Source organism: Emydura macquarii, unplaced genomic scaffold, assembly GCF_026122565.2.
Source record: "Emydura macquarii macquarii isolate MOO-44397 ecotype Brisbane River unplaced genomic scaffold, CSIRO-AGI_Emac_v2 contig_1300, whole genome shotgun sequence".
Taxonomy (NCBI): Eukaryota; Metazoa; Chordata; order Testudines; family Chelidae; genus Emydura; species Emydura macquarii.
Genome location: NW_027131437.1, coordinates 2,122,385 through 2,148,682, shown reverse-complemented (window position 1 = coordinate 2,148,682; position 26,298 = coordinate 2,122,385). Strand labels below are relative to the sequence as shown.

The following is a 26,298-nucleotide window of genomic DNA, read 5'->3' as shown; positions in this document are numbered from 1 at the left end:
CACAGACAACTCTGTGACAGAAGCCCATTCATAAATTTATCAAACTCTGTCTTAAAACTAGTCAAGTTATTTGCCTTCACTACTCCTATTGGAAGTCAGCTGCTGATATCAGTTTAAGGCCTTCGTCCTAATCTTCAAAGCAATTATTGAATCAAGCCCCAGCTACGAAGACTGAATTTAATCTGTGAACCCCTGTGACAGCGTCGCTCCCATGAGATGGCGCAGATCACAGAACACAGGACAAAGCATGTGGGATCTGTGGACAAAGCACAACGAGGAAGACTCCACTATGTAACAAAACTCCAGGGAAGAGCAGGGGCATCCAGACTCTTCGTCTTGGAGGAAGCCTTTCCACCCTAAGAAAGGCACACACAGCATCCCCCACTTCTGCCCCCTCAACAGATAGACACCCTTCTCCTGCCCACCATCCCTGACACACAGATACAGACACCCCCCCAAACCTATGACACAGAGACCCGCCCCTTCCACTACATCCCCAACACAGACAACCCCTATGACAGACATCCTACCAACCCCTGCCACTCCTGCCTCCAAACACGCAGATCCATCTCCACTCCCCATGCCTCCCAACACAGAGATACCTCTGGGCTCCCCAAAATACTGACACCCCCACTTCTGCCCCTCCAACCTTAACCAAACCAAAAAGAGGAAATAAAGTCTCAACATAAACTCCAAAAATCAAATGACCTCTCCTAAGCAGAGTTTTGACCCTAAAAAGGAAGACATGCCAGAGACTCCAGAGCCCACCAGGGACTGTGCTATTGCTACTGATTTAACGTGGCACATGCTCAGATACTTCAATAGTGGGGAGCAGTGTGAGACAGACACAGGGCCCAGCTGCCTCTGCACTGAGCCCCATACGACCGTCTCACAGAACCTGTGCTGCATGTGGTCTGCTCAACATGATGTGTCTGTAGTGTGAGAAGGGCGTGAGGCTAATGTCACTGAGGGCTAGTGTTTAGGGTGCTGGGAAGCAGGTGACCATAAAAAGGAAGTGTGTGCGGCTGAGGGAAGGAAGCAGCATGGTAAGTGAACTGTCACTCAATAGACACATGAGGGTTCACGCTGCTGACCCCTAGGACTTTGCACAGCCTGCCCCTGCCCACTCTCACTGCAGTGCATGGGCCTGCATTCTCCCCAGCCCCGCTCTCCACCACAGCACGTGGGGCCAGACATTTTTCTCCCCACAGCTCAACCAATACATAGTGCACAGGGCTGTCCACCCCCACCTGTCCCACTGCAGCCTGCCAGGTTGTGCACAGTTCTGTAAAGTCCCTCACAACAGCCTAGTGCAAAGTCAGCTGAGCTTGAGGCTGGGACTAGGGTCACTGGAGGGACAGAGCTGGAGGGCCACTGGCTGACTAGGAAGGTGAAGGGAAGACACTCCTACTGACAAAGGGCACAGGGAACCATCTCCTGGCTGCCAAAACCCCTAGATCCTCCCTCCACCCCCTATTCCTAGTAGGCTAGTGCCTTTCACTTTTCTGTTCCACTACCCCTTCCACACACCTGTAAATGGAGACACACTCTATCATCTCCTTGGTCTCAGCATCCTGCAGTGAAATGCCCTTTGGAGAGACAGTCAGAATCACCTTCTGGAATTTCTTGGCACCCACACGAGCCTCAGGAAGAGAAGAGGGAAAATGCACGGGGGCACATTAGCCAATGTCCAAAACCCAGTGAGTGATTCTGGCTCCTGTCACTCTTCATTGAAATCAGCAGCCCAGGCACTGGGATTTCAGCTAGCAAACATCCGTACCATTGGAAGTATGGATGGCTGGGCCTGGGGTTCAGGACTCTGGGGTTCTGGTCATGCAGCACAGGAGAAGCATGAACCTGGGTAGATCCCTTCCCCCCCCTGCACCTCAAGCTCCCCACCTGTACAACAGAGTTTAAGTTACTAACCGAGCTTTCCATCTGGAAAGTGCTTTGAGATAATCAAAGAAGGGACTAGAGCCGGGGGTGAGGGGGAAGGGAGGCAGAAGAGGTGGGGGAAGAGGATCTCTCCTACCCCTGCATTCAAGTGGAATTGAGTGTCTCCCTCCCCAGAAAGCAAGGCCCTGCTTGGCCCCCTCCTCTGCCTGGATAGGGGCCAGCTGCCACTTGGTGCTCTGGAGGCTTGGCTGAGAGGGCAGGACATGGGCTGTGGGACCATGAGCATGTTGGAAATAGAAGGTGAGAAGCTGAGAGGAGCATAGGGCCTGCACCTTCTCTGACTGGGGGTTGCAGGGCCTGGGAAACAATCACTAAGCCCAGTCCCCTACTTCTGCAGGGCTGAGTCCTTAAATACTTACTTTCTTCAACCCCCCTCACCAGGCAGGCAGACACTGAAGCCCAGCATGGGGGGAAGAGGGGGAATCTCTTACCATAGCGATGATCCGGCGGATGGCAGTGGCCGCCATGTCTTCTCCTTTGGGTTTCTCCACCAGCGTCATGCCCAGGTACTTGAGTGTGAATGCCATCCCCTCCAGCAGGGGCTCCTGCATGTCAGCCCAGTTCTCTGGGAGCTCTGCAGAAGCACAGGCAGTGTGGTTAGTGTGAATGATTACATGCACAAACAACCGCCATGCTGGTACCTGATGTACTGTTCCTAGCTTGATTTTCTCCAGCAATTTGTTATTTGCAACAGGTGGCCTGCAACAGAGTTAATGGGGCTGTGATCACTTTCTTTTCTGCATATCCCCCTCTCAGTCCTGCTACCTGTACCAGACGGTGCATTTAGTTTTTCAGCTTTTTGTTTTAAAATGGGAAAGAAGTCAATCCCATGATGCTCTAAGATCCTTGTTCTGGGAGCATTTGCTTTCTGGTAAGCTCCTTGACCCACCTGGTGCTTGCAGAACCTTATCCTGTGACATGCTGTACATTAGCCAAAGGGTACTAGGTGTTACCAGCTCCCATTGACTTTGCTGGGAGCAGTGGGTGTGCTGTATCTTGCAGGATTGGCCCTTCGCTCGTTCTCTATACTGCACTTGCTCAGTACACAATCTTCCAACAGTCAAAACAAGAGCCCCTGTTATTGCCATCTCCAAGACACAAGTCTGCTGGGGTACGGTCCTATTACCCCAAGAGCTCACAAGCTAAGCAGTCAGCGAGCAGCAGTGTGCTGGGACATGCCTGCACCATGAAGGCTATGAAGCACCATGGCTCAAGGAAAGATTTGGTTAGCACTTCTCGAAGGTGGGAACTCGGGTATCTCGAAGACAGGTGGTTTTTGGAGGGACCCTGAGGAGAGGGAGAGGGGCATCCAGACCTAGCATGCTGCTTGGGGGGAGAGATGGGACATAGGGGCATAAGTCTTTGCTGAAGCCTACATCCTGCTCCCTTTCGAGCTGCAGCCATTTTTCCTGTAGACATAGAATGTTTGTTTATAATGAGGAAGGTTCCCAATGGCAGCCCCTGGCTTCTCCAAGCCCATCCAGCCAGTTTCTTTGATAAAGAACTAAGCATTCTTTGCATTCTGATGGCAAGAAGCTCGGGGGAACGGGTTACGTAATTACACATGCTGCAGCTATAGTATGTGGGACATGTGGCTAGGAAAATAGGGTATGAATACATCTGAATCTCCATTTGTGCCACACTGACTTCAGCTTGGCTCCCACAGGATCTAAGTAATCTTTGATAAGATGGACATTCTCCATCTTTAAAGATGACAGACCTATTTACTGATCAAAGCACCATCACATTTGATGTATGGAAGTAAACTTCTAATATGCTGAATGTTAATATGCTGTCCGTTAGCCAGTTATAGAAATAGACGGATAGCTTAACAGGGTGAGTCGAGACTCTGAACCTGCTGTTAGCAAATGTCTTCCATGGATTTTAAATAGCACCAACCAGATTAGTTACATGGAGGGGAACTCCAGAAATGGCAAGACACAGGAGGCCTGGGCCATACCCTTTTAAGGGTAATGGGAATGGATCACAGGGGATGGATCACTCAATAATTGCCGTATTCTTGTCACACCCTCTGAAGTATCTGGCACTGGCCACTGTGGGAAGATAGGATACAGACCTAGATGGACCATCAGTCTGGCCCAGTGTGGCTTCTTATTGATGAGCCAACCTGGGGGAAACTTGGGCCCTTAACAATATTGTGAGCATCAGACTGGCATGGATTTCCTCAGCACAGGACAGGATGTCTCCTGCTCCTTGCAAATGAACTTCTTTTCAGAACCATGTTTCACCCCTTCCTTGGGGGTAACCCTCAGGAAGGCACCAGTCCATGCGTCAGAGGTTCTGCTCAGTGCTGGAGATGGTTTGGACACAGGCATTTCCCACAAAGGCAGTGTGAAAGCCCACATTCAAGATACTTATAAGCAGATTAAGAACAAGAGCCCAACCCTGCTCCTACTGCAGTCACTAGGGACAGGACCCAAACAGATCCTTGCAGGCCTGGAAGGGTTCTCTCCTCTCTTTCTGAGCGCTAGCAATTGAGCTCCAGTGTGCCTCTACTCTGTCAGCCCTCTTGTCAAGGTGTCTCTTGAGCCATTAGTAAGGGGACACAAGCTGCAGTGCCTTCAGGATGCTGATGAGACCCAGCTAGAGAGAGCTCTTGCCTAAACTCGTTAAATAACTTACCCAGGCCTCGCAGACCAGGAGCTAGCTGAAATTCAGCCCAGATAGCACTGAGGCATCACATGCAGGCTGCAGAGGTGGGCGAGAGAGGAAGGAAGCAAGTGGCAGAAATGGCTCTTTTGGCCCCCTTGCGCTCCCTGCCATTCATTGCACAGGCACCTACCTCTGGGACTTGTTGGCACCCCATCTGCTTCTGGAGTCCAGGAAGAAGCCTTGGCCAACAGCATTTTTTCTAACTGTGCTTAGCTAGAGGTGATTACTGTTCCTTCTGAGGACAGAAATTTGCCCAGTTATCTAGGCCAATGCAAACTTGAGCCTGGATCACTGCAATGCACTCTACATGGGGCAGCATTGGGAAATTCCAGCTAGCGCAGGATGCAGCAGCTCTCATGCCAGGCAGAATATTCCACCAGCACTAAGAGACCTATGCTGCTATCACTTATACAGTTGAGCCCCTCTTGGTTTGTAGTTAGCAATAATCTTGTACTTAGACTCTCCTGGTGAATGAATAAGCTCCAAAACAGTTTGCTGTTGAGTGTATTATGCAATTAACCCACATGGACTATAAGAAAGTTTATGAAGATCTAAAACAAAAATGTGCTGATATTGCTTTCATCACTCTTGTTCAAAATCAGTTTTTCTGCCATCACCTTGTAAATCATTTTCTGTATTACAGTAACACTCAGCAGCCCCAACCAGAATTGATGTGCCATTGTGCTAAGCACTGTATAAACATAAGATTGTAAACACTGGTGTAGGCACTATCTAAATAGGAACATGACGTGATGGTGAATATGGAACACAACTGGAGATGGGTGAGACAGGGCCACATAGTTTAGCCTCCAAGTTGTACATCTAATGTAAGGAATTAGCCACTAGGCAGCATGCCATGGTCAAGTGTGATTAAAGCAATAGGAGCAAATTTTTGGTTCTTGCCCTACTTTTTGCCTTCCATGCACTTTTCACTCCCCCAAGAAGATTTTGCTAAAACTTTCCAGGGCCATTCCCCTCTGGGCAAAGCCCCAACCAACATGCAACATTTCAGTGGAAAAAGTGCCATGTGCAAAGGTTTGAGCATGGGAAGAGGGGGATGTGAGTGGAAATGTTTCAACTGGAGTCCAGGGTAATAGTTTTATATGGCATTGTTTGGACATATGGTCTGTAGAGAGCCCACATGGCCCATAGCCCAAGGATCCAGGTCCCTGCCTCACAGCTGGTACAACAGGCAGAAGGCACATTAACAAGTGCATGGAAGCCATGAATCAGAGGGAGAGCATCCTAGCAAAAAGCACAGCACCACCTGAACAGCATAAGCCTTCCTGGTGAAACCCTCTCACTCAGTCACTGCCTCGTGCAGCTTCTTTCACTAGCTAAAGCAAGTGACCTTGATTCAAAAAGTAGGGCAAGAAACTGCTAGTTAGAAAGGGAAAGAGTCAACTGTAAGTGTAAACTAAATCAATGGGGCCAGGCTAGTGCCTCCCTCCCCCCCCATAAGAATGGCCATACTGGGTCACACCAATGGCCCATCTAGCCCAGGACCCTGTCTTCCAACAGTGGCCAATGCTGGGTGCTTCAGAGAAAATGAATAGAACAGGTAATCATCAAGTGATCCATGCCGTCTGCCATTCCCAGCCTCCGGCAAAAAGCAATCCTTGCCTATCTTGGCTAATAGCCATTGATGGACCTATCCTTCATGAACTTATCTAGGTCTTTTTTGAACTCGGTTTTGAACTCTAGGTTTTCACAACATCCTCTGGCAAAGAATTCCACAGGTTGACTGTGTGTTGTGTGATGAAATATTTCCTTTTGTTCATATGAAACCTGCTGCCTATTAATTTCATTTGGTGACCCCTAGTTCTTGTGTTATAAGGAGTAAATAACACTTCCTTATTTACTTTCCCCACACCAGTCATGATTTTATAGTCCTCTATCATATCCCCCCAATCATCTCTTTTCCAAAATGAAAAGCTCCAATCTTATTAATCTCTCCTCATATGGAAGCATTTCCAGACCCCTAATCATTTTAGTTGCCCTTTTCTGTACCTTTTCCAATATTTTTTTTTTGAGATGGGGTGACCAGATCTGCACACAGTATTCAAGATGTGGGTGAACCATGGACTTATAAAGAGGCAATATGATATTTTTGGTCTTATTAGCCATCTCTTTCCTAATGATTCCCAACATTCTGTTACCTTTTTTGACTGCCACTGCACAATGTGTGGATGTTTTTAGAGAATTATGAACAACGACCCCAAGGTTTCTTTCCTGAGTGGTAACTGCTAATTTAGACCCCATCATTTTATATGTATAGTTGGGATTATGCTTTCCAACGTGCTTTACTTTGCATTTACCAACATTGACTTTCATCTGCCATTTTGTTGCCCAGTTTTGTGAGATTGCTTTGGACAGACGTGAGTTTGTTTTGGACTTAGTAGTGTTTTATCATGTGCACATTTTGACACCACACTCTTTACCTCTTTTTCCAGATCATTTATGATTATTTTGAACAGTATTGGCCCCAGTACAGATCCCTGGGGGACCCTACTATTTATCTCTAGCCATTGTGAAAACTTGTAATTTATTCCTACCTTTTGGTTCTTATCTTTTAACCAGTTACAGATCAAGGAGAGGACTTTAGCTCTTTTCCCATGACCATTTACTTTGATTGAGAGCCTTTGGTGAGGGACTCTGTCAAACGCTTTCTGAAAATCTATGTACACTCTATCCACTGGATCACCTTTGTCCACATACTTGTTGACCCCCTCAAAGAATTCTAGTAGATGGGTGAGGCATGATTTCCCTTTACAAAAGCCATGTTGACTCCTCCCCCCAAAATTGTATTCATCTATGTTTCTGATGATTCTGTTTACTATAGTTTCAACCAATTTGCCTAGTACTGAAGTTAGGTTACCAGCCTGTAATTACCAGCATCACCTCTGGAGCCTTTTTTTAAAATTGGCATTATATTAGCTATTCTCCAGTCACCTGGTTCAGAAGCTGATTTAAATGACGGTTACATACCACAGTTAGTAGTCCTGCAGTTTCACATTTGAGTTCCTTCAGAACTCTTGGGTGAAAACCATCTTGTCCTCAGGACGTATTCCTGTTTAATGTATCAATTTGTCCCAAAACCTCCTTGAATGACACCTCAATCAGAGACAGTTCCTCAGATTTGTCACCTAAAAAGAATGGCTCAGGTTTAGGAATCTCCCTCACATCCTCAGCCATGAAGACCAATGCAAAGAATTCAGTTAGTTTCTCTGCAATAACCATATCTTCCTGAAGTGCTCCTTTAGCACCTCGATCATCTAGTAGCCCCATTCGTTGTTTAGTAGGCTTCCTGCCTTTGATGTACTTTAAAAAAGTTTTGCTGTTAATTTTTTATTCTTCGAGTTAGGATCACTATTATTAAGCAGTTCAGCTATATTCACCTCTTGGACCAGATCCTGTGCTCCATTTAGGATTAAATCAAGAATTGCCTCTCCTCTTGTGGATTCCAAGACTAGGTGCTCCAAGAAGCAGTCATTTAAGTTGTCAAGAAACTTTCTCTCTGCATCCCACCCTGAAGTGACATGTATCCAGTCAATACGGGGATAGTTGAAATCCCCCATTATTACTGAGTTTTTTATTTTTATAGCCTCTCTAATCTCCCTGAGCATTTCACAGTCACCATCACCATCCTGGTCAGATGGTCAGTAGTATATCCCTACTGCGATATTCTTATTATTCAAGCATCGAATTACTATCCATAGAGATTCTATGGCTAAGTTTGGTTCATGTAAGATAAATTTTGTACCCTGGTATTACTGTGTCCGACTGATTTTCCTCATTCCACAAAGTTTCTGTGATGCCTGTGATATTAATATCCTCATTTGCAACAAACATTCAAATTCACCCATCTCAGCATTTGGACTTCTAGCATTTGTATATAAACATTTAAAAATTGTCACTTTTTAGCTGTCTGCCATTATGTGATGAAAACTGTTAGCTGCCCATGATCACTAGCTCCCCATGCACGGCTGGACTGGCAGCCCCAGGTCAGGCCACCTCAGTGACTATGTCCCACATTAAGATGCTTTGCCCCTTTGTCTTTGTGTGGTTCTTATCTGCATGCCTATGGATCGGTATAGCCCATCCCCGCTGGAGTATCAGGTTGTATGTGTGTGAGGTCTCCAGCCATCACTGTGGGGCTGGTCGCATGCTGGCTCGGGCCCCACCTGCTAGGCTACTCTACTCTTCCCACTCTGTGCAGCTCTCAAGAGACAGGAGGCTGCTGAGCTTTCACAGCTTCCTGTATCTTAGCAACATCATGCTTCTGCTACCACCAACTGTTCTACTTACATCTGCACTCAGGGGAGCTGGAAAAAATTGAGTCTCCAAAGGCAAAACAGGGTTAGGAGCACAAGGTGCTTTCACCACAGCATCATGCGGAGCCTGAATCTCCTCCTGAACACAGGCCTGGCCTGCCCATTCCACTATCCAGAGACAGCATAAAGCCCCTTTCTTAGGGTGAATATATGTCCCATATTAGCCAGGACAATAAAGCCCTATCCTGGCCGTCCTGACTTTTTTTTTGGCAAAGCTGGGCAGTTGGCAAGATCAAATGGGACAAATGCCCAGTTTTACCAAAAAAGTGCAATGCAACCCCCCAGCTGGGAACAGAAGAACATGTGGTGATGGTTGGGGGGTAGGGGGGGCGCGCCCCGAGCAAAAACACCAGCCTCACATGGGAGACGGAGGCAGGGCTTGGACGAGCAGCAATGCCAGCCTGTGCGTGGGGAGGCACGGAGTAACAGCTCGGGCCAGCCCCGCATCTACCCCTTCCCCAGAAGAGACATAGCAGAAGCCACTAAAGAGAAGGAAAGAGCAGCTAAATCATTCAACACACCCGTTCTGCTCTTCAGCACCCCTTCTCCTTCATAACTACCTCCCTTCCACCATCCCCTTTGCTTCACTCAACTCTCCCCATCCCAGGCCTCCTGCACAGTTAACATCTCCCTTCTCCTCCTCCTGACCAGGCAACACACAGCCTTAGCCTGCAAATGCAAATTTTGATTCCTCATTTCTACTGAGTTACAAATCCAGAATACACTCCAGCAGCAGCAGCAGCACTGCCCTGTTTGCGGGGCTTCCCCTGAACATCTCCCACACTGAGCACTGGAACCTGATGCCAGTCCTCACTTGCAAATCAGTATGAAACCACAGGAAGAACCATAGACAACAGGGCACACCAGCTCTGCCTTAACCACCACCACACACGTATCACCATAAATGTGACTGAAGGTTGCACACTGAGCATTCAGGAGGATGGAGAGACACAGGGGATGCTGAGTAGTGCAGTGTAGGTGAGGTGCTGAATGCCTGCAATATTTTTCTGTTGGTTTGCACAGTTGGGCCCTGTGCTCTAGCAGCCCCAGCTCAACTGTGTGGGAATTGTATCTCTCCAGCCATGTCTCTCCCCCACACACTTTCTATGCTGCAACTGGATCCACATGGGTATGCTTTGCATCTTAAGACTGTAAGCTCCATGAGACAGGGACAGTATTTGTCCAACACCACTCAACACAATGGAGCCCCATCCCAAATGGGGTCTTAAGGCACTAACACAACAGTACTGGCCATATATCAACACCCATTAGTACAAAACCACCTTGGACAGAGACAAGAGATTAATCCTCAGAGTCTGGGACCTGAGATACTGCCATGTCCCCGCTCATTAGAGGTACCTGGGAACCTTTGAGATCTGGATTGCTGTAGGAACATGACCCAATTTCCAGAGGGGCTGGGCCATTGATACTAGGCCCCTGTAGCACCAGGTCACTGGGGTCTTTGCTTGAGTGACAGGACAGCAGCGCTTGGGGCAGTTCAACTGTGTTTGGAGAGATGCCCCCCTTTTACTTGCTGCCCCATGGTCTGAGTGTGAGACCAAGAAGCAGGGGTCCACAGTGACATTCCAGGACCCAAGGGGCAGTGCTATGGACACTATCAGCACACGAGATTGGGGCTCAAATTTATGGTGTCTCTGCAGTCATAACCCTGCTCAGAGCCTGGACCCTGAAAGACAGGGGCAGGGGCCACAAACAGTCGTTCCCCCAGCACTGCCACGGCCAGCCCTGCTCCTGGGACCCCTGGCACTCACTGCCCCCCACCTGGGCTGGAGGAGGAAAAAGGGCCCTCACCCGTGCCCCAGCCCCCTTGATGCTACCCACTGCTTCCATCCCCCTCCACTCTCCCCCACTCCACCTGGGCCGACAGAAAAGGAGCCCCAGCAGCCAGACTCAACCCAGACCAGATCCAGTCCCCCACTCTCAGAGCCCCACCCCACTCACACCCTCCACCCCCCCCAGCTCCCCGCCCATCGCCCTTGGTGCCCCCACAGCTCCCCTCCCCACCCCATTCCATTCCACTCAATCCCCCACAGCCCCCCCCAACGCTCTCACTGCCCCCTCGCCCCACACTCACTACGGTGCCAGCAGAGCCCCAGGCCGTGGCGGGGGCTGCGCAGCACGGCCCGTCCCGCTGCCCGCAGCGCCTCCATCCCCGCGGCTCAGTCAGCAGTCCGTCTGTCGGTCCGCACCGGCGCCTACAGAACGAGGCGGGGCAGGGGGGGCAGGCCAGCGCGCGACCCCGCCCCAAGCCCCCAGCAGCGGCACCCGCGGGACACGCTGAGGCGAGGCGAGGCGAGGCGAGGGGGGCGGGGCAATCGACCGAGCACGCGATTGGCTCTGTGGGCAGGGCCGGAGCACGCGATTGGCTCCCGCTCCGCTGTGTGGGGAAAGCGGGCTGACTGGCGAGCTGAGTGGGCGGTGCTTGTGGAAGTGGGCGGGGCACGCTTTTTGTGGAGGCGGGGGCTCTATGGAATGGGCGGGGCTTGTGGACAGTCGTTGCTCGGGAGGGCGGAGTGTATACACCTGAGCCTTCGGAGCGCCTGAGGCACCGCCCGGCTTGGCGCATGCGCAGTGCGGTTCGGTCCCTCCCTCCCTCTGACGTAGGCTGTTTGTGTCTGGGTGTGCGGCGGCGCCCGTGCGTGCCGTCGTCAGTTGCCGTGGCGTTCCCCAGGCTGTTGTTACCGCGGCAACGCGCTGAGGGAGACGCGGAGCTGGAGCGGGACTGGGCCAGGCGCGGGCGGCCTCGGGATGCAGCTGCGGCACGTGCGGACGCTGCTCACCCCCCAGGTCAGCCCCCTCCCCCCGGCGGGTGTGTGTGTGTGTTAGAAACTGATCCAAGGGAATGTTTTCACACACGGCCTAACGGGCCTGGGCAAGTCCCAGCCACGGAACGTGACCGAGGCCCAGAGCCCGGCTGCCGTCGGGGGGGGTCAGATTCCAGGAACATCGAAGCAAATGCTGGCGCCCGAGGCGGAGCTCGGGGGTGGGGGTGGGGTTGTGGGCACTCCTGCTCTGGGGCATGCACCGCTCTCTAGTTATTGGGCAGCGCTGCGCTGCGCTGCGGGAGTCTGCTGGTGCTGTCCCCTGGGGAGCGGAAATACTGGAGTAGCTGGACCCTGGGCTGCTCCAGACTGGCGATGGCTGTGTTTTCTTCTAGGATGGTGCTGCAAAGGTCACCTGCATGGCTTGGTCCTACAACAATGCCAAGTTTGCTGTCTGCACTGTAGATAGGGTGGTGCTTCTGTATGATGAACATGGAGAGAGAAGGGACAAATTCTCCACCAAGCCTGCTGATGCCAAGGTAAAGAGATTGTCTGTTTGCTTCTGTGTGATTGACCCTACCCTCCTGCGCTGTGAGGTAGTCCTACTTTGCATGCTGCTATGCAGGGCAGTTTTTGGGTAGTAGCAGAGCAACTTGTAAATTGCTCCATACTTTTCAGAGGGCTCATAACAGCTTAAATGCTACCTTGTGTTCTGCTGAGCCCCAAAGCACAGCCCCAAATGCTGCTGCCAGCAGGGTTCAAGTACATGGCCCAGAAAGTTCCTATACTGTTGTAAAGGCCACCGGAAAGGGAATGCTCAAGCAGTATTCGGTATAATTATACACTGCATGCCTTCCTGTACTCTGGTTTAACTCTTTGCCGAAGAAGAGGAAAAGTTCTGTCTTTTCAAGACTTTTCAGAAAGCAAGACAGAGTTAAATGTTAGAGAGAGTACTGTATACTTTCTTAGTAAAACAAACACAATGCACACAAAACATATTTTATATAGTATAAAATATTGTAAATAGTTTTTGGAATACTAGGAATAACTTTTTAACAAAGCTTTAAACAGTAAATCTACTGATTTCCCTTATGCAGATGTTTCCCCTTTTGTTTTTGTTACAAACATTCAAATACAAGGTTTCAACACATTTTTTATATTTTAGCACACAAATCAAAACACATTCCCCTCTGAACTTCTCTCAGATGATTTTTCTGTCTTTAGTATAATCATAGTGTGTGTCACTTGGACTTGTCAGAACTCGAGAACTGGCAACATTTCAGTCCTTTCAAACACTTCACAACTGTATCAGCAGACAAAGAGCTTGGAGATACCCATAGCTAGCTGCATTCCAGCCCTTAGGTTAATAGCTGATTGGTCCTCTCAGTTGCTGGTGAAACAGGTGTCTGTAACCTGTATCCAAAATGGTACAGCAGGGTGGGATCAGCATGTAAAATATCTATTTCATAAAAACATGGGAATGGCCACACTCAGCCAGGCCAATGCTCCATCTAGCCCAGTATTCTCTCTTCTGACAGTGACCAGTGCCAGATGCTTCAGAGGGAACGAACAGAACAGGGATAGTCTCAAGCAATCCATCCCTTGTCATCCAGTCCAAGCTTCTGGCAGTCAGAGGTTTAGGGACATCCAGAGCATGGGGTTGCGTTCCTGACCATCTTGACTAATAGCCATTGATGGACTGATCCTCCATGAACTTATCTAATTCTTTTTTTAACCCAGTTATACTTTTGGCCAATATAACAACCACAACAGAGTTCCACAGTTGACTATGCAGTGTGTCAAGAAGTACTTCCCTATGTTTGTTTTAAACCCACTGCCTATTAATTTCATTTTGTAACTCCTGGTTCTTATGCCAAGGGCTAAAGAACAGTACCATATTCATTTTCTCCACACCATTCATGATTTTATAGAACTCTATTATATTCCCCCTTAGTCTGTCTTCTAAGCTGAAGAGTTCCAGTCTCTTTAATTTCTCTTCATATGAAAACTGTTCCATCCCCCTAATCATTTTTGTTGCCCTTCTTTGTACTTTTTCCAATTATAATGTATTGGTTTTGGAATGGGACAACAAGAACTACATGCATATTTAAGGTGTGGACATTTTGTGGATTTCTGTAGTGGCATTAAGATATATTCTGTTTTATCTATCCCTTACCTAATGGTTCCTAACATTCTGTTAGCTTTTTTGACAGCTGCTGCACACTGAATCTCATGAATTTCATGGATCTCTATAGGCTTTCACTCTATAGGGCACCATCTTCTCCCCATAAGCCCAGCTACATTAGCCAAGAATTCACAAACTCGCCTCACTAAGTGCTGCCCCATTGTCTCTCTAACTGAGACAGACTCTCTGTTTAAAATAGTTAGCTGATAGCTAAGTGTAAACTCCACAGGAGCTAGTGAACCAGAGCAGCAAACCTGGGAGGTTTACAATGGAATTTATGGAGGAAGCATGAGAGCCAGCTATGTCTAATTTTCTCAAACGGTAAGCCATTAAACACCCCCTCCCAAAAAACAACAACAACCCTCCTGTCCCTCAGAAAGCTACAGGAGTAAAAGAATGCATGCTGAAGTTCAGCAACAGAGTGGGAGCGATCCACTTTATTACAGTGAATGCAGCATGAATGTTAATCTGCCTTGTGGGCAGGTCGCATGTGTGCATTCAATGCAAGGAGTTCGTGGCCCTCAGATACTAAGTACGGACTCTTGAGATCAGAGTGACTGAACTGGGGGAGCTAAGGGAAACAGAGAAGTACATAGATGAGACTTTCTGGTACCCCTTAGAGCAGACCCACTTTTCATCTGACAGCCTCTGTGCTGTTGAGGAGGATGAAAGTCTCAGGAAAGGGAAACAAACTGTAGCAGAGGGAAACTATCCCATAGTTGGACCCTCCTTCCAGATGATGATATGGTATCCTCTCACACTGAGGATACCTCCCCTGGGGAAGGAACTCCAGTTATTAGCAAGAGACAGATAATAGTAATGGGGGATTCGATCATTAGAAACATAGAGAGCTGGGTTTGTGATTACCAGGAGAACTGCTTGCCAAGTCCGAAGGATGTGGATCTCCTGGGACAGCTAGACAGACGTACAGTGCTGGGGAGGAGCTGATGGCCATGGTATATGTATGTACTAATGGCATAAGAAAAGGTAAGAGAGAGATCCTGAGGCCAAATTTAGGCTTCTAGGAAAGAGATTAAAGTTCAGGACCTCCATGAAGACATTAAAAAGACTGGGACTATTTCATCTTGGAAAAGAGACTAGAACCCTGCATGGAACAATTTATTTAATTCAGCTCCGATGCCGACCCGCAATACACAGTCCCACCTGCTCCCGCATTTTCTTGCATTTGTATCCCGCTTCTACCTGCCAAAACCTTAAATCCCGGAAGAGAGAGAGATTTCCCCCATGCTACTTGGAAGAAAAAAAAAAAAAGTTGGTTAGTCGGGGGGGGGTGGTGTGTGTGTGTGTGTGTGTGTGTAAATAAATGGAATTCAGATGCAATTTTACCACTAAAAGCATACAACAAATCTTCCTTAAGCCATGTACAAAAATAATTTAGCTACTGTTACAATAGACATCAAATCTCTTTCTATCCCTTGCTTAATTTGTTTTAAAACCATCATTTAAAAAAAAAGAAAAACTTGCTTGACATTGCTGAAATTCTATTTTTTACAAATTGACAAGAGATTTAGTGTTTTCCTGCAAATTACCGAAGTCTGGTTTTTTTTGCACACGCAATCCTGCCTGCAACAAAGTACGTTTTACCTGTTCTCACTCTTATGGCAGTAGGTCCTGCAGAATCCACGGGATCCCAGTTCCCCCTTGCAGGGCTCTAAAAAGACGACTAAGAGGGGATATGATAGTGATCTATAAAATCATGAATGGTGGGGAGAAAGTGAATAGGAAAGTGTCATTTACTCCTTCACATAATGGAAGAACGAGGGGTCACCCAATGAAATTAATGGGCAGCAAGTTTAAAACAAAGGGAAGTACTTCTTTACATAAAACATAGTCAAGGCGTGTCTACACAGCTGTGGTGGCAGACATCCATGCATCATCAATTGAGCAGGTCTGTGTAGAGCCACTCAATCGATGGAAGAATGCTGTCCTGTCGACTGAGTTAGTTCACCTCACCGAAAGATGGAAGGCAGCATCGACAGGAAAACATCTCCTGTCGACGTAGCGTTGTGAAGAAGTCGCGCTGCTTAGATGTAAGTATGTTGATGTGAGATAAGCTAGTTATGTTATATAATTAGCATAGCTCATATTGACCCAATGCGGCAATGTAGACCAGGCCTCAACCTGTGGAATTCGTTGCCAGGGGATGTTGTGAAGGTGAAAATTATAACTGAATTAAAAAAGAATTAGTTAAGTTCATGGAGGACGGGTCCATCAATTACTTTGAGCCAAGATGGACAGGGATGCGACCCCATGTTCTGGCTGTCCCGAGGTCTCTGCCAGATGCTAGAACTACCCTGGTCTTAGACTTTTCCCCAGATATGTATGTCTTGTAGTGCCCAGCCATCTCCTGTACAATACAAGTTTATATAAAGTCCGTTATTTCTTTAATAGAAATAATACACAACTTGCCACCTCAAGTGGAATTTCCCAGACCCTTCAATTTAAACACATTGGATTTTATATAAAACAATAAAACAAGTTTATTGACTACAAAGAGAGAGATTTTAAGTGAGTGCAAGTAATGAGGCATAAATGGTTACAAGAAAAAAAAATTAAACCCTAGTGGTGCCAAATTTCAGCAGTCTTACTGATCAAACTCTCTAGTTCAGGACCATTTCTCTCAGAATTCAATGAGGGCTTCCTTTGTTGCTTCAGGTGTAGAGAATATGATGGGCAGGAGAAGAGTGTCACGGTATGCAGACCCCCTGGGCTACAGCCTGGGAGCTGTGGAACAGTGGGTACCCCTATCAACTTTTCAGCTTGAGGTGGGGTCCCCACCATCCCGTTGCTTATCAATAACAGTCTTTCCAGACCCTGTTATCAGCCAGCATGACAGCAGGTGGTGCCGCACACCCAACTGAGTTACCTAGAATGCTCTCCCTAAGCAAACATGGATGCAAACCCCAGCCTGTTCACCCCCAGTGTGCCAACCCTAACCAGACTGGAACGCACCCTGAGATTTGTTCAACGCAAGCTCATTATTAAGTCCGCTTCCCCCTCAATGTGAGGAGGGCATGCATCAACTTTTGTTAACAGAGCAAAAATTGCCTAAATACTTCACTCAAAAACACACTGATTAAGATAAAACATTAAACAAGTTTAACAACTACAGAAAATAAGATCTAAATTCGAACAGGATTTGAATCTAGAAATATCACCCTGAGAGATGGTACAAGCAGGCTACAGATCTTCAGTGCACAGAGGCAGCCTGCTTTGTAACCTGGGGCCACTCAGTTCAAAGTTCTTTGTCTTTCAGCTGTTTTTTCTAGTGTTGAGTTGGGGGAATAGAGAAGCCAAGTGATGATGTCACTCCTTTTCTTTTGGTGCTTGTGACGGGGGGGTCGTCCTCATTGGTCAGTCAGTATTCCATTGTGTACATGATTCCTTGGTGAAGTCTCTAGGGATGGGGTTTGGGAGAGTAGACTCTCCTTAATGGCCCATTAGCAAATCTTGCTACTTTATTGTTGTGCCTGAAAAGCTGGTTAGTGGGTGTTTCCCAACTCACAACATGTTCTTGTAGCATATCCAACAATATTTTATAACTTCACATATGATGATAGCACATACAATTCATAAGGATATTAATGTTGAGCAGATCAAGACTTTTAAAACAATACCACACAAGACATACTTTGTACAGAACATATCGTAATTACATGACATTGGTGAATATGGAGTTTCTGGGATGTTCTTTTAGGCACGGAGTCTCACAAAGAGAGAGGGGTGTTTGCCCCTCCTTTTTATAGTTTCAGTCCCCCTTTTGAAAAACATTTCCAGCTTGGTACCAGGAGACAAAAAGTCGATGTGGAAGGATTTTCTCTACTGCTTTTTCTCACCTGTCTGAGCTTCCTTTGTTTCCCCTTCCTGCTTGATGACTCTGTTTACTGTTTAAATGCAAATTAAGCAGAGCACCCATTCCTTTGTTTAGAGCAGACCTATTTGCCACCTTCTGCTTGAGGAGGACTGTGATTTGGAACATGTGTTAATAACATCATACAAGGAAATCTTATAACTTCACATGCAGTTTTGCATACACATCTTACCAGACAATAATGACCAACAATTTATGAGTTTTCAAATGATACCTCACAAGGCATACTTTGTACAAAGATTATTACAATAGTGTTTAGGGTGTGGACACGGGTACACTCTGTCACACATAGTATGGCTGTTCTTATGTTCCAGTGTATGTGCCATGCACCTACCTGTCAGTGTGTATTCTTGTGTGTGTGTTTACAGGCTGACATTGTGAGAGTTCAGGCACCTGTGTGTGTTTGAGGGTGCATATCTTTGTATGTGGTTTGGCAGTGGTGTTTGTGGCCATGTTCACCTGTGGGAGTAAGCATGTGCTTCTGTGTGCACGAACACAACAATAGGCAGCCTTATCTCTAATTGCCTAGCATACATCCAGTGAACTATTAGCCAGGATGGGCTCGGATTGCTCTTTGCCAGAAACTGGGAATGGGCAATGGGATGGATCACTTGATGATTGCCTGTTCTATTCATTCCCTCTGAAACACCTGGCATTGGCCACTGTCGGAAGACAGGATACCAGGCTAGCTGGACCCTTGGTCTGTCACAGTATGGCCGTTCTTATGAACAACTTATACAGGAGGAGAAATCAGATTGAGCTTGCAGGTTACATAATCCTTTTGCTGGGCTGGGGTGTCTCACTCACACTGACCCACCCTCATTCCAGCGATTCCAAGGCTAGAACGTGTGATGATCTAGTCTGACCTCCTGTATAACACAGGTGATAGAACATCCCCAAAATAATTCCTAGGACATGGCTTTTAGAAGAATATCCAATCTTGACTGAAGAATTGTCAGGGATGGAGAATCCACCAAATTCCAGTGGTGAATTACTCTCATTAACTTCCCTGCTAGATATTGTATATAGCAGCAGTAACCCCCAGCCAGGTGCCTGGCAACAGATCAGTACATGCCTTGTATAGTCCGTAGCTGCAGAAAGCTCACACTGTGGAGGTGGGATGGGAGTGGGATCAGCTTGTACCCTGTATGGGCCTTTACACCACTGAATGGGGTGACCTGTGGCCCTTATTCTAGAGGTTCTTTTGGGGGCATGTTTTATTAACCTCACCCGTGGTCCATGTTTCCTCCCTTATTCTCCTCTCTACAGTATGGCAGGAAGAGCTATATGGTGAAAGGCATGGCATTCTCTCCTGACTCCACCAAAATCGCCATTGGACAAACAGACAACATCATTTACGTCTACAAGATTGGAGAGGAATGGTGAGGTTCTCAGTATCTCATCCTTGTATGGGTGGTGCCATCCTTGCAAGAAGCAGGAGCAGAACAGCACTTCCTTTTCCATTCTGCCAGGGCAGCAGGCTGCTTTGGAAATGCACAATGTGTTCTTCACGCCCAGGATTTTTGCACTGGTATTCAGCCAGATCTCACTCTTCTACACTAGCCCTCAGTTCCCCTTCAAATCATTCCTTACCCAACCCTGAACTCAGGTCCCCTGTGTTTCACTGGTTAGACTGAGTTGTTTTGTTGAACAGCATAAAGATTCTTCAAGTACTACCTGCCATATCTGTGCTGTAGATGTGTGCCAGCTGGAGCTTCAGAGGAGCAGTCGATAGGGCTTGTGCACACCCTGCCTACTTCTCTGTGCCTTCTGACTTTTGCCAGGCCTTACAAGACATGACTGCTCCTCGGTTCCTTCTGGGAACAGTTGTGAGCAGTAGGAATTCAGCTCCCTTTTAAGGCAGTTTGGCATTTCTCAATATCTATCGTTTCTATAGTTAGTGATAGAGATATTGAGCCCCATCAGGCATATTGTTTTGGCTGCTGGCTCATTTGTGCCTTTCCTGCTCCACTGCAGGCCTTACTGATGTGGCAGAAGTCAAATCCCTCCACTCTCATGCTGTGGTCTTTCTGCAAATCAAATGTAGGTCAGCCCCACAGTCTCACATATGCTGAAGTGAATGGGGAGTGAGGAAATGGGCAGAGTGTGCACAGCCCCAATGGACATTGCTATGTTGAAGGACTGTGCTGATGTACTCATGACATATAGCGGGGAGTGGCCCAAACAAAGGCCTGTTTTGCAAGACTGAAGTTGATGGCAATAACCATAAATTAGCAATTATAAAATAAGTTCATAGATTCCAAGACCAGATGGGCCATTGTGATCATCTAGTTTGATTTTCTGTGTAACAGACCATTGAACTCTGCATAATAATTCCTAGAGCAGATGTTTTAGAAAAAATATCCAATCTTGATGGAAAAATTGCCAGGGATGGATAATCCGCCATGACCCTTTGTAAATTGTTCCAATAGTTAATAACTGTCACTGTTAAAAATTAAGCCTTATTTTCAATCTGAATTTGTCTAGCTTCAGTTTCCAGCCATTGGATCTTGTTAGATCTTTCTTTGTTAGATTGAAGAGCCAATTATCAAATATTTGTTCCTTGTGTAGATACTTACAGTCAGTAATCAGGTTACCTCTTAACGTTCTCTTTCTTAAGCTCCTTGAGTCTGTCACTGTGTGGCTTGAGGTTTCCATGTTTCTATATCCAAGGATGCAGGGAAGGCGGTGGATGTGATATACCTTGACTTTAGCAAAGCTTTTGATACTGTCTCTCACAGTATTCTTATCAGCAAGTTAAAGAAGTATGGGTTGGATGAATGGACTATAAAATGGATAGAGAACTGGCTAGAGCATAGGGCTCAACGAGTAGTGATCAATGGCTCCATGTCTAGCTGGCAACCGGTCACAAGCGGAGTGCCCCAGGGGTCGGTCCTGGGGCCGGTTTTGTTCAACATCTTTATTAATGATCTGGAGGATGGGGTAGATTGCACCCTCAGCAAGTTTGCGGACGACACTAAGCTGGGGGGAGTGGTAGATACCCTGGAGGGTAGGGATAGGATACAGAGTGACCTAAACAAACTGGAGGATTGGGCCAAAAGAAATCTAATGAGGTTCAACAAGGACAAGTGCAGAGTCCTCCACTTAGGAAGGAAGAATCCCATGCACAGCTATAGACTGGGGACCGACGAGCTGGGCAGCAGCTCTGCAGAAAAGGACCTGGGGGTAACGATGGATAAAAAGCTGGATATGAGTCAGCAGTGTGCCCTGGTTGTCAAGAAGGCTAATGGCATATTGGGCTGCATTAGGAGGGGCATTGCCAGCAGGTCACGGGAAGTGATTATTCCCCTCTATTCGGCATTGGTGAGGCCGCATTTAGAATATTGTGTCCAGTTTTGGGCCCCCCACTACAAAAAGGATGTGGACAAGTTGGAGAGAGTGCAGCGGAGGGCAACCAAAATGATTAGGGGGCTGGAGCACAGGACTTATGAGGAGAGGCTGAGGGAACTGGGCTTGTTTAGTCTGCAAAAGAGAAGAGTGAGGGGGGATTTGATAGCGGCCTTTAACTACCTGAAAGGGGGTTGCAGGGAGGATGGGGCTAGGCTGTTCTCGGTGGTGGCAGATGACCGAACAAGGAGCAACGGTCTCAAGTTGCAGGGCGGGAGGTCTAAGTTGGACATTAGGAAAAAGTTTTTTACTAGGAGGGTGGTGAAGCATTGGAATGGGTTACCTAGGGAGGTGGTGGAATCTCCATCCTTAGAGGTTTTTAAGGTGAGGCTTGACAAAGCCCTGGTTGGGATGATATAGCTGAGGTTAGTCCTGCTTTGAGCAGGGGGTTGGACTAGATGACCTCCTGAGGTCCCTTTCAACTCTAATATTCTATGATTCTATGTTTTTTTTCCAGTCTTTTAATCATTATTGTGGCTCTTCTCTGAACCCTCTCCTGTTTATCAGCCTTCTGAACTGTGGACACCAAAACTGGACACAATATTCCACAAGCTGTCACGTCAGTGCCAAATACAGAGGTAAAATAACCTCTTTACTCCCGCTTGAGGTTTCCATGTTTCTATATCCAAGGATGTATTAGCCGTGTTGGGCAGACTGGGAGCTCATGTTCAGCTGATTATCCACCTTGACCCCCAAATCTCTTTGCTTCCCAGGATGGAGTCCCCCATACTCTGAGTATGACCTGCATTCTTTGTTCCCAGATATGTCCATTTAGTTGTATCGAAACACATATTGTTTGCTTGCACCCAGTTTCCCAACTGATCCAAATCACTCTGTGTCAGTTACTTACCTCTTCATTATTTACCACTCCCCTAATTTTTCTGTCATCTGCAGACTTTATTAGTGATAATTTTAAGTTTTCTTCCAGGTCATAATAATAAACAATAAAAATGTTATGTAGTATAGGGCCAAGAATTGATCCTTGTGGGACCCCAAGAGAAACACACTCATTCAATGATTTACAGTTACATGTTGAGATCTACCAGTTAGCCAGCTTTTAATCCATTTAATACATGCCATGTTAATTTGATATCTTTCTAGTTTTTTAATCAGAATGCCATGGTACCAAGTCAAATGTCCTTTCATCAACACTATTACCTTTTCCATATTTTCCATAAACCCATATTGATTAGCATTAATTATGTTACCCTCCTTCAATTCTTTGTTAACAGTCCTGTATCAGTCACTTTCAGGGACTGGGACATGAGCAGTTTTGCCTAGTGGTTGGATTAGGAGTCAGGCCTAGTGGTTGGAGCAGGAGTTGCTGCCAGGAATAGGAGTCCAGACTCAGAGCCAGCATCAGATGCCAGAGCCAAGGGTCAGAGTTACGGTCAGAGGTCAGGAATCGGAATCAAACGTCAGAACTGGAATCAGAAGCCAGAGCCAAGGGTCAGCACTGAAGTCAGGAATTGGAACTGAGGGTCAGAGTCCAGTTACCTGGAGTGAGGCAAGGCAGGAGCACGGCTGGGAGTGAGGCAGGAGAGATCACAGCCTTGGCAAATGCTTTGAGCAGCAAGCAAGCTGCTGCTGCTGGGTTTAAGAGCAAGCTTGCTATCTTCCTCAGCCAGTCAAGCTCATGCAGCCCAGCTCTGTTCATTAGGCTGCCAGGAGACCGGGAAGGCATATCTGCAGGGCCTTATTCCTAACAGCTGCTCTATTAACTTGCCCAGGATCGATGTCAAACAGACAGGCCTATAATTACCTGGGTCATCCTGTTTATCCTTTTTAAATATTGGCACAACATTAGCTTTCTTCCAGTCTTCTGGAACTTCCCTGGTGTTCCAAGACTTATTGAAAATCAACATTAATGATCCAATGAGCTCTTTGGCCAGCTCTTTTAAAACGCTTGAATTCAAGTTATCTGAACCTGCTGATTTGAAAACGTCTCAGTTTGGTAGCTGCTATTTAGCATCCTCTTGAGATGCTAGTGGAATGGAAGGTATTTCACCATCATTATATGTTATGACTACATCATCTGTTTTTCCCTCAAATACAGAACAGAAATATTTACTGAATACTTCTCCCTTTTCTGCATTATTGATAATTCTACCATTACCATCTAGTAATGGAACAATACCATTCTCAGGATTCTTTTTGTTTCTAATATACTTCAAAAACTCCTTTGTATTCTCTTTCTCTGCTCGCCACAGATTTCTTTTTGTATCCCTTTGCTTCCCTGGTCAGTTTTCTACAGTTCCTAGCTTCTGATCATAGAATCATGGGATCATAGAAGATTAGGGTTGGAAGGGACCTCAGGGGGTCATCTAGTCCAACCCCTTGCTCAAAGCAGGACCAATCCCAACTAAATCATCCCAGTCAGGGCTTTGTCAAGTCGGGCCTTAAAAACCTCTAAGGATGGAGATTTTGATTTATGTTCATAACTGTCAGCTTCCCTGTTCTTCCATTTGTTATATATTATTTTTTAAATTTTTATAGCTGCCTCTGCTTCTCCTCTAAAGCAGGTTGGTTTTTTAACCAGTACAGTCCCTTCATTGTGGCATTTTGGGCATCTGTAAGAGTTCTTAAACAATTCCCAATTATCATTCAGATTTTTCTTATTAAATTCTTCCAGCAGATTTGGCTCATAATTGTTTTCAGATTTGTGAAAATGGTCTTTTTAAAGCACCAAGTGTATGTATGAATGTTACTGGTCTAGATTTTTTCTGTTCACATAATATAAATGTGATCAAGCCATAATCACTTGTACCTCATCTACCATTAGCTTTTAATTTTGTGGTCAGTTCCTCTGTATGTGTCAAGGCAAGGTCTAATACAGCATTCCACCACGTTGGATGCAACACTTTCTGAGTTAGGAAATTGTCATCTATCATACTTAGAAATTCCAAGGAATGTTTTCATACTGGCAGCATCAGATCTCCAACATATGTCACTCAAATTGAAGCCTCCATGATTGAAAGAATTAAAGGAGAGTGATATAATTAATCTAATCAACAAGGGTTTATGGAAAATAGGTCCTGTCAATTTATCTTTATCTTATTTGATGAGATTACAAGTTTGGTTGATAAAGATAATAGTGTTTATATACTTTGTATATAATATATAATTAGTGTTTACTAATATACTTTGCCTTCTATAAGGCATTTCACTTGGTGGCATGACATTTTGATTTAAAAAGCTAGAACAATAAAATTAACATGGCACACGTTAAGTGGATTAAAAATTGGCTAACTGATCAGTCTCAAAATGTAATTCTAAATAGGAAATCATTATTGAATGGTGTTTTTCTCTTGAGGTCCCACAGGGATCGGTTCTTGGGCCTACACTATTTAACATTTTCATTGGGTGGGAAGAACATAAAATCATTTGTGATGAAAGTTGCAGATAACACAAAAATTGGGGGAGTGGTGAATAATGAAGAGTACAGCTCACTGACACAGAGTGATCTGGATTGCTTGTTTTAATACAGCCAAATATAAAGTTATACATCTAGGAACTAAGACTGTAGGACTCCATCCTGGGAAGCAGGAAAAAGATTTGGGGATCATGGTGGATAATTAGCTGAACATGAGCTCCCACTGCAGCCAGTATGGCCGAAAAGGATAATAGATTCTTTGGATGCAGAAATGTGGGAATCTTCAATAGGAATAGAGAAGTTATTTTACCTCTGTACCTGTACCTGCTGGGACCACTGCTAGAATACTGTGTCCAGTTTTCGTGTCAACAATTCAGGAAAGATGTTGATCAATTGTAGAGGATTCCAAGAAGAGCCATCAGACTGATTAAAGCAATAGAAAACATGCAGTATAGTGATAGATTCAAGGAGCTCAAATCTGTTTAGCCCAACAAAGAGAATCATAGAAGATTAGGGTTGGAAGGAACCTCAGAAGGTCATCTAGTCCAACCCCCTCCTCAAATCAAGACCAACCCCAACTAAATCATCCCAATCAGGGCTTTGTCAAGCCAGGTCTTAAAAACCTCTAAGGATGAAGATTCCACCACCTCCCTAGGTAACCCATTCCAGTGCTTCACCACCCTCCTAGGGGAAAAGTGTTTCCTAATATCCAACCTAGACCTCCACACTGCAACTTGAGACCATTGCTCCTTGTTCTGTCATCTGCCACCACTGAGAACAGCCTAGCTCCATTTTCTTTGGAACCCCACTTCAGGTAGTTGAAGGCTGCTATCAAATCCCTCCTCACTTTCTCTTCTGCAGACGAAATAAGCCCAGTTCCCTCAGTCTCCTCATATGTTATGTGCCTCAGCCCCCTAATTACTGTTGTTGCCTTCTGCTGGACTTTCTCCAATTTGTCCACATCCTTTCTGTAGTGGGGGGCTCAAAACTGGACACAATACTCCAAATGCGGCCTCACCAGTGCCGAATAAAGGAATAATCACTTCCCTCGATCTGCTGGCAATGCTCCTACTAATGTAGCCCAATATGCTGTTAAAGAAGATTAAGGGGTGACTTTACAGTCTATAAGTACCTACATAGGGTACATATATTTAATAATGTGTAATAATTCAGTCTAGCAGAGAAAGGTATATCACGATCAATGGCTGAAAGTTGACGCTAGACAAATTCAGACTGGAAATAACGCATGCATTTTACAGTGAGAGTAATTAACCATTAGAACAAAATACCAGTGGTGGATTCTCTGTCAATGACAATTTTTCAGTCCAGAGTGGATGGAGGTGGTATTTCTTCTGTGTATAGCAATGGTGAGACTGTTACAACATGCTGTGTCCTTTTTTTCTGCCTGCACTGTAAAAAGGATGTTGTCAAATTGGAAATGCTTCAGAATAGAGTTACAAGAATGATCTGAGGTCTGGAAAATCTTCCCTATAGCAACAGAGACGCTAAATATATTTTGTTTATCCAAGAGAAGGTTAGGAAGTCTCATGGAAGACAACTGTCTATAAATATCTACATGGGAAGAGATTTCTGATAGTAGATGGCTTTTTAATATAGCAGACCAAAGACCATTAGATTTTAAGGCCAAGGGGGATCATCCTGATAGTCTAGGTAGACTTCTTTATAACTCACCT

At 46.1% G+C, this 26,298-nt stretch overlaps 2 protein-coding genes across 5 annotated transcripts in view; one reads left to right on the top strand and one right to left on the bottom strand.

Annotated features, from left to right (window-relative positions):
* Window positions 1-11,239, bottom strand: part of LOC137154743 (low density lipoprotein receptor adapter protein 1-like) — a 30,111-nt gene extending 18,872 nt beyond the window's left edge. For all 4 annotated transcript variants that reach the window (XM_067550544.1, XM_067550541.1, XM_067550545.1 and 1 more), the window contains exons 1-3: window positions 11,059-11,239; window positions 2,388-2,530; window positions 1,531-1,643 (exon numbers count right to left, since the gene is read on the bottom strand). In XM_067550544.1, the coding sequence (XP_067406645.1) occupies window positions 1,531-1,643; window positions 2,388-2,530; window positions 11,059-11,134 (332 nt within the window). In that variant the 5' untranslated portion in view covers window positions 11,135-11,239. The remainder of the gene's footprint in view (window positions 1-1,530; window positions 1,644-2,387; window positions 2,531-11,058) is intronic.
* A 412-nt stretch (window positions 11,240-11,651) lies between these two features.
* IFT172 (intraflagellar transport 172) overlaps window positions 11,652-26,298 on the top strand; it is a 122,517-nt gene continuing 107,870 nt past the window's right edge. Inside the window, exons 1-3 of the mRNA XM_067550549.1 lie at window positions 11,652-11,771; window positions 12,142-12,285; window positions 19,093-19,205. Of these exons, the coding sequence (XP_067406650.1) occupies window positions 11,733-11,771; window positions 12,142-12,285; window positions 19,093-19,205 (296 nt within the window). The 5' untranslated portion in view covers window positions 11,652-11,732. The remainder of the gene's footprint in view (window positions 11,772-12,141; window positions 12,286-19,092; window positions 19,206-26,298) is intronic.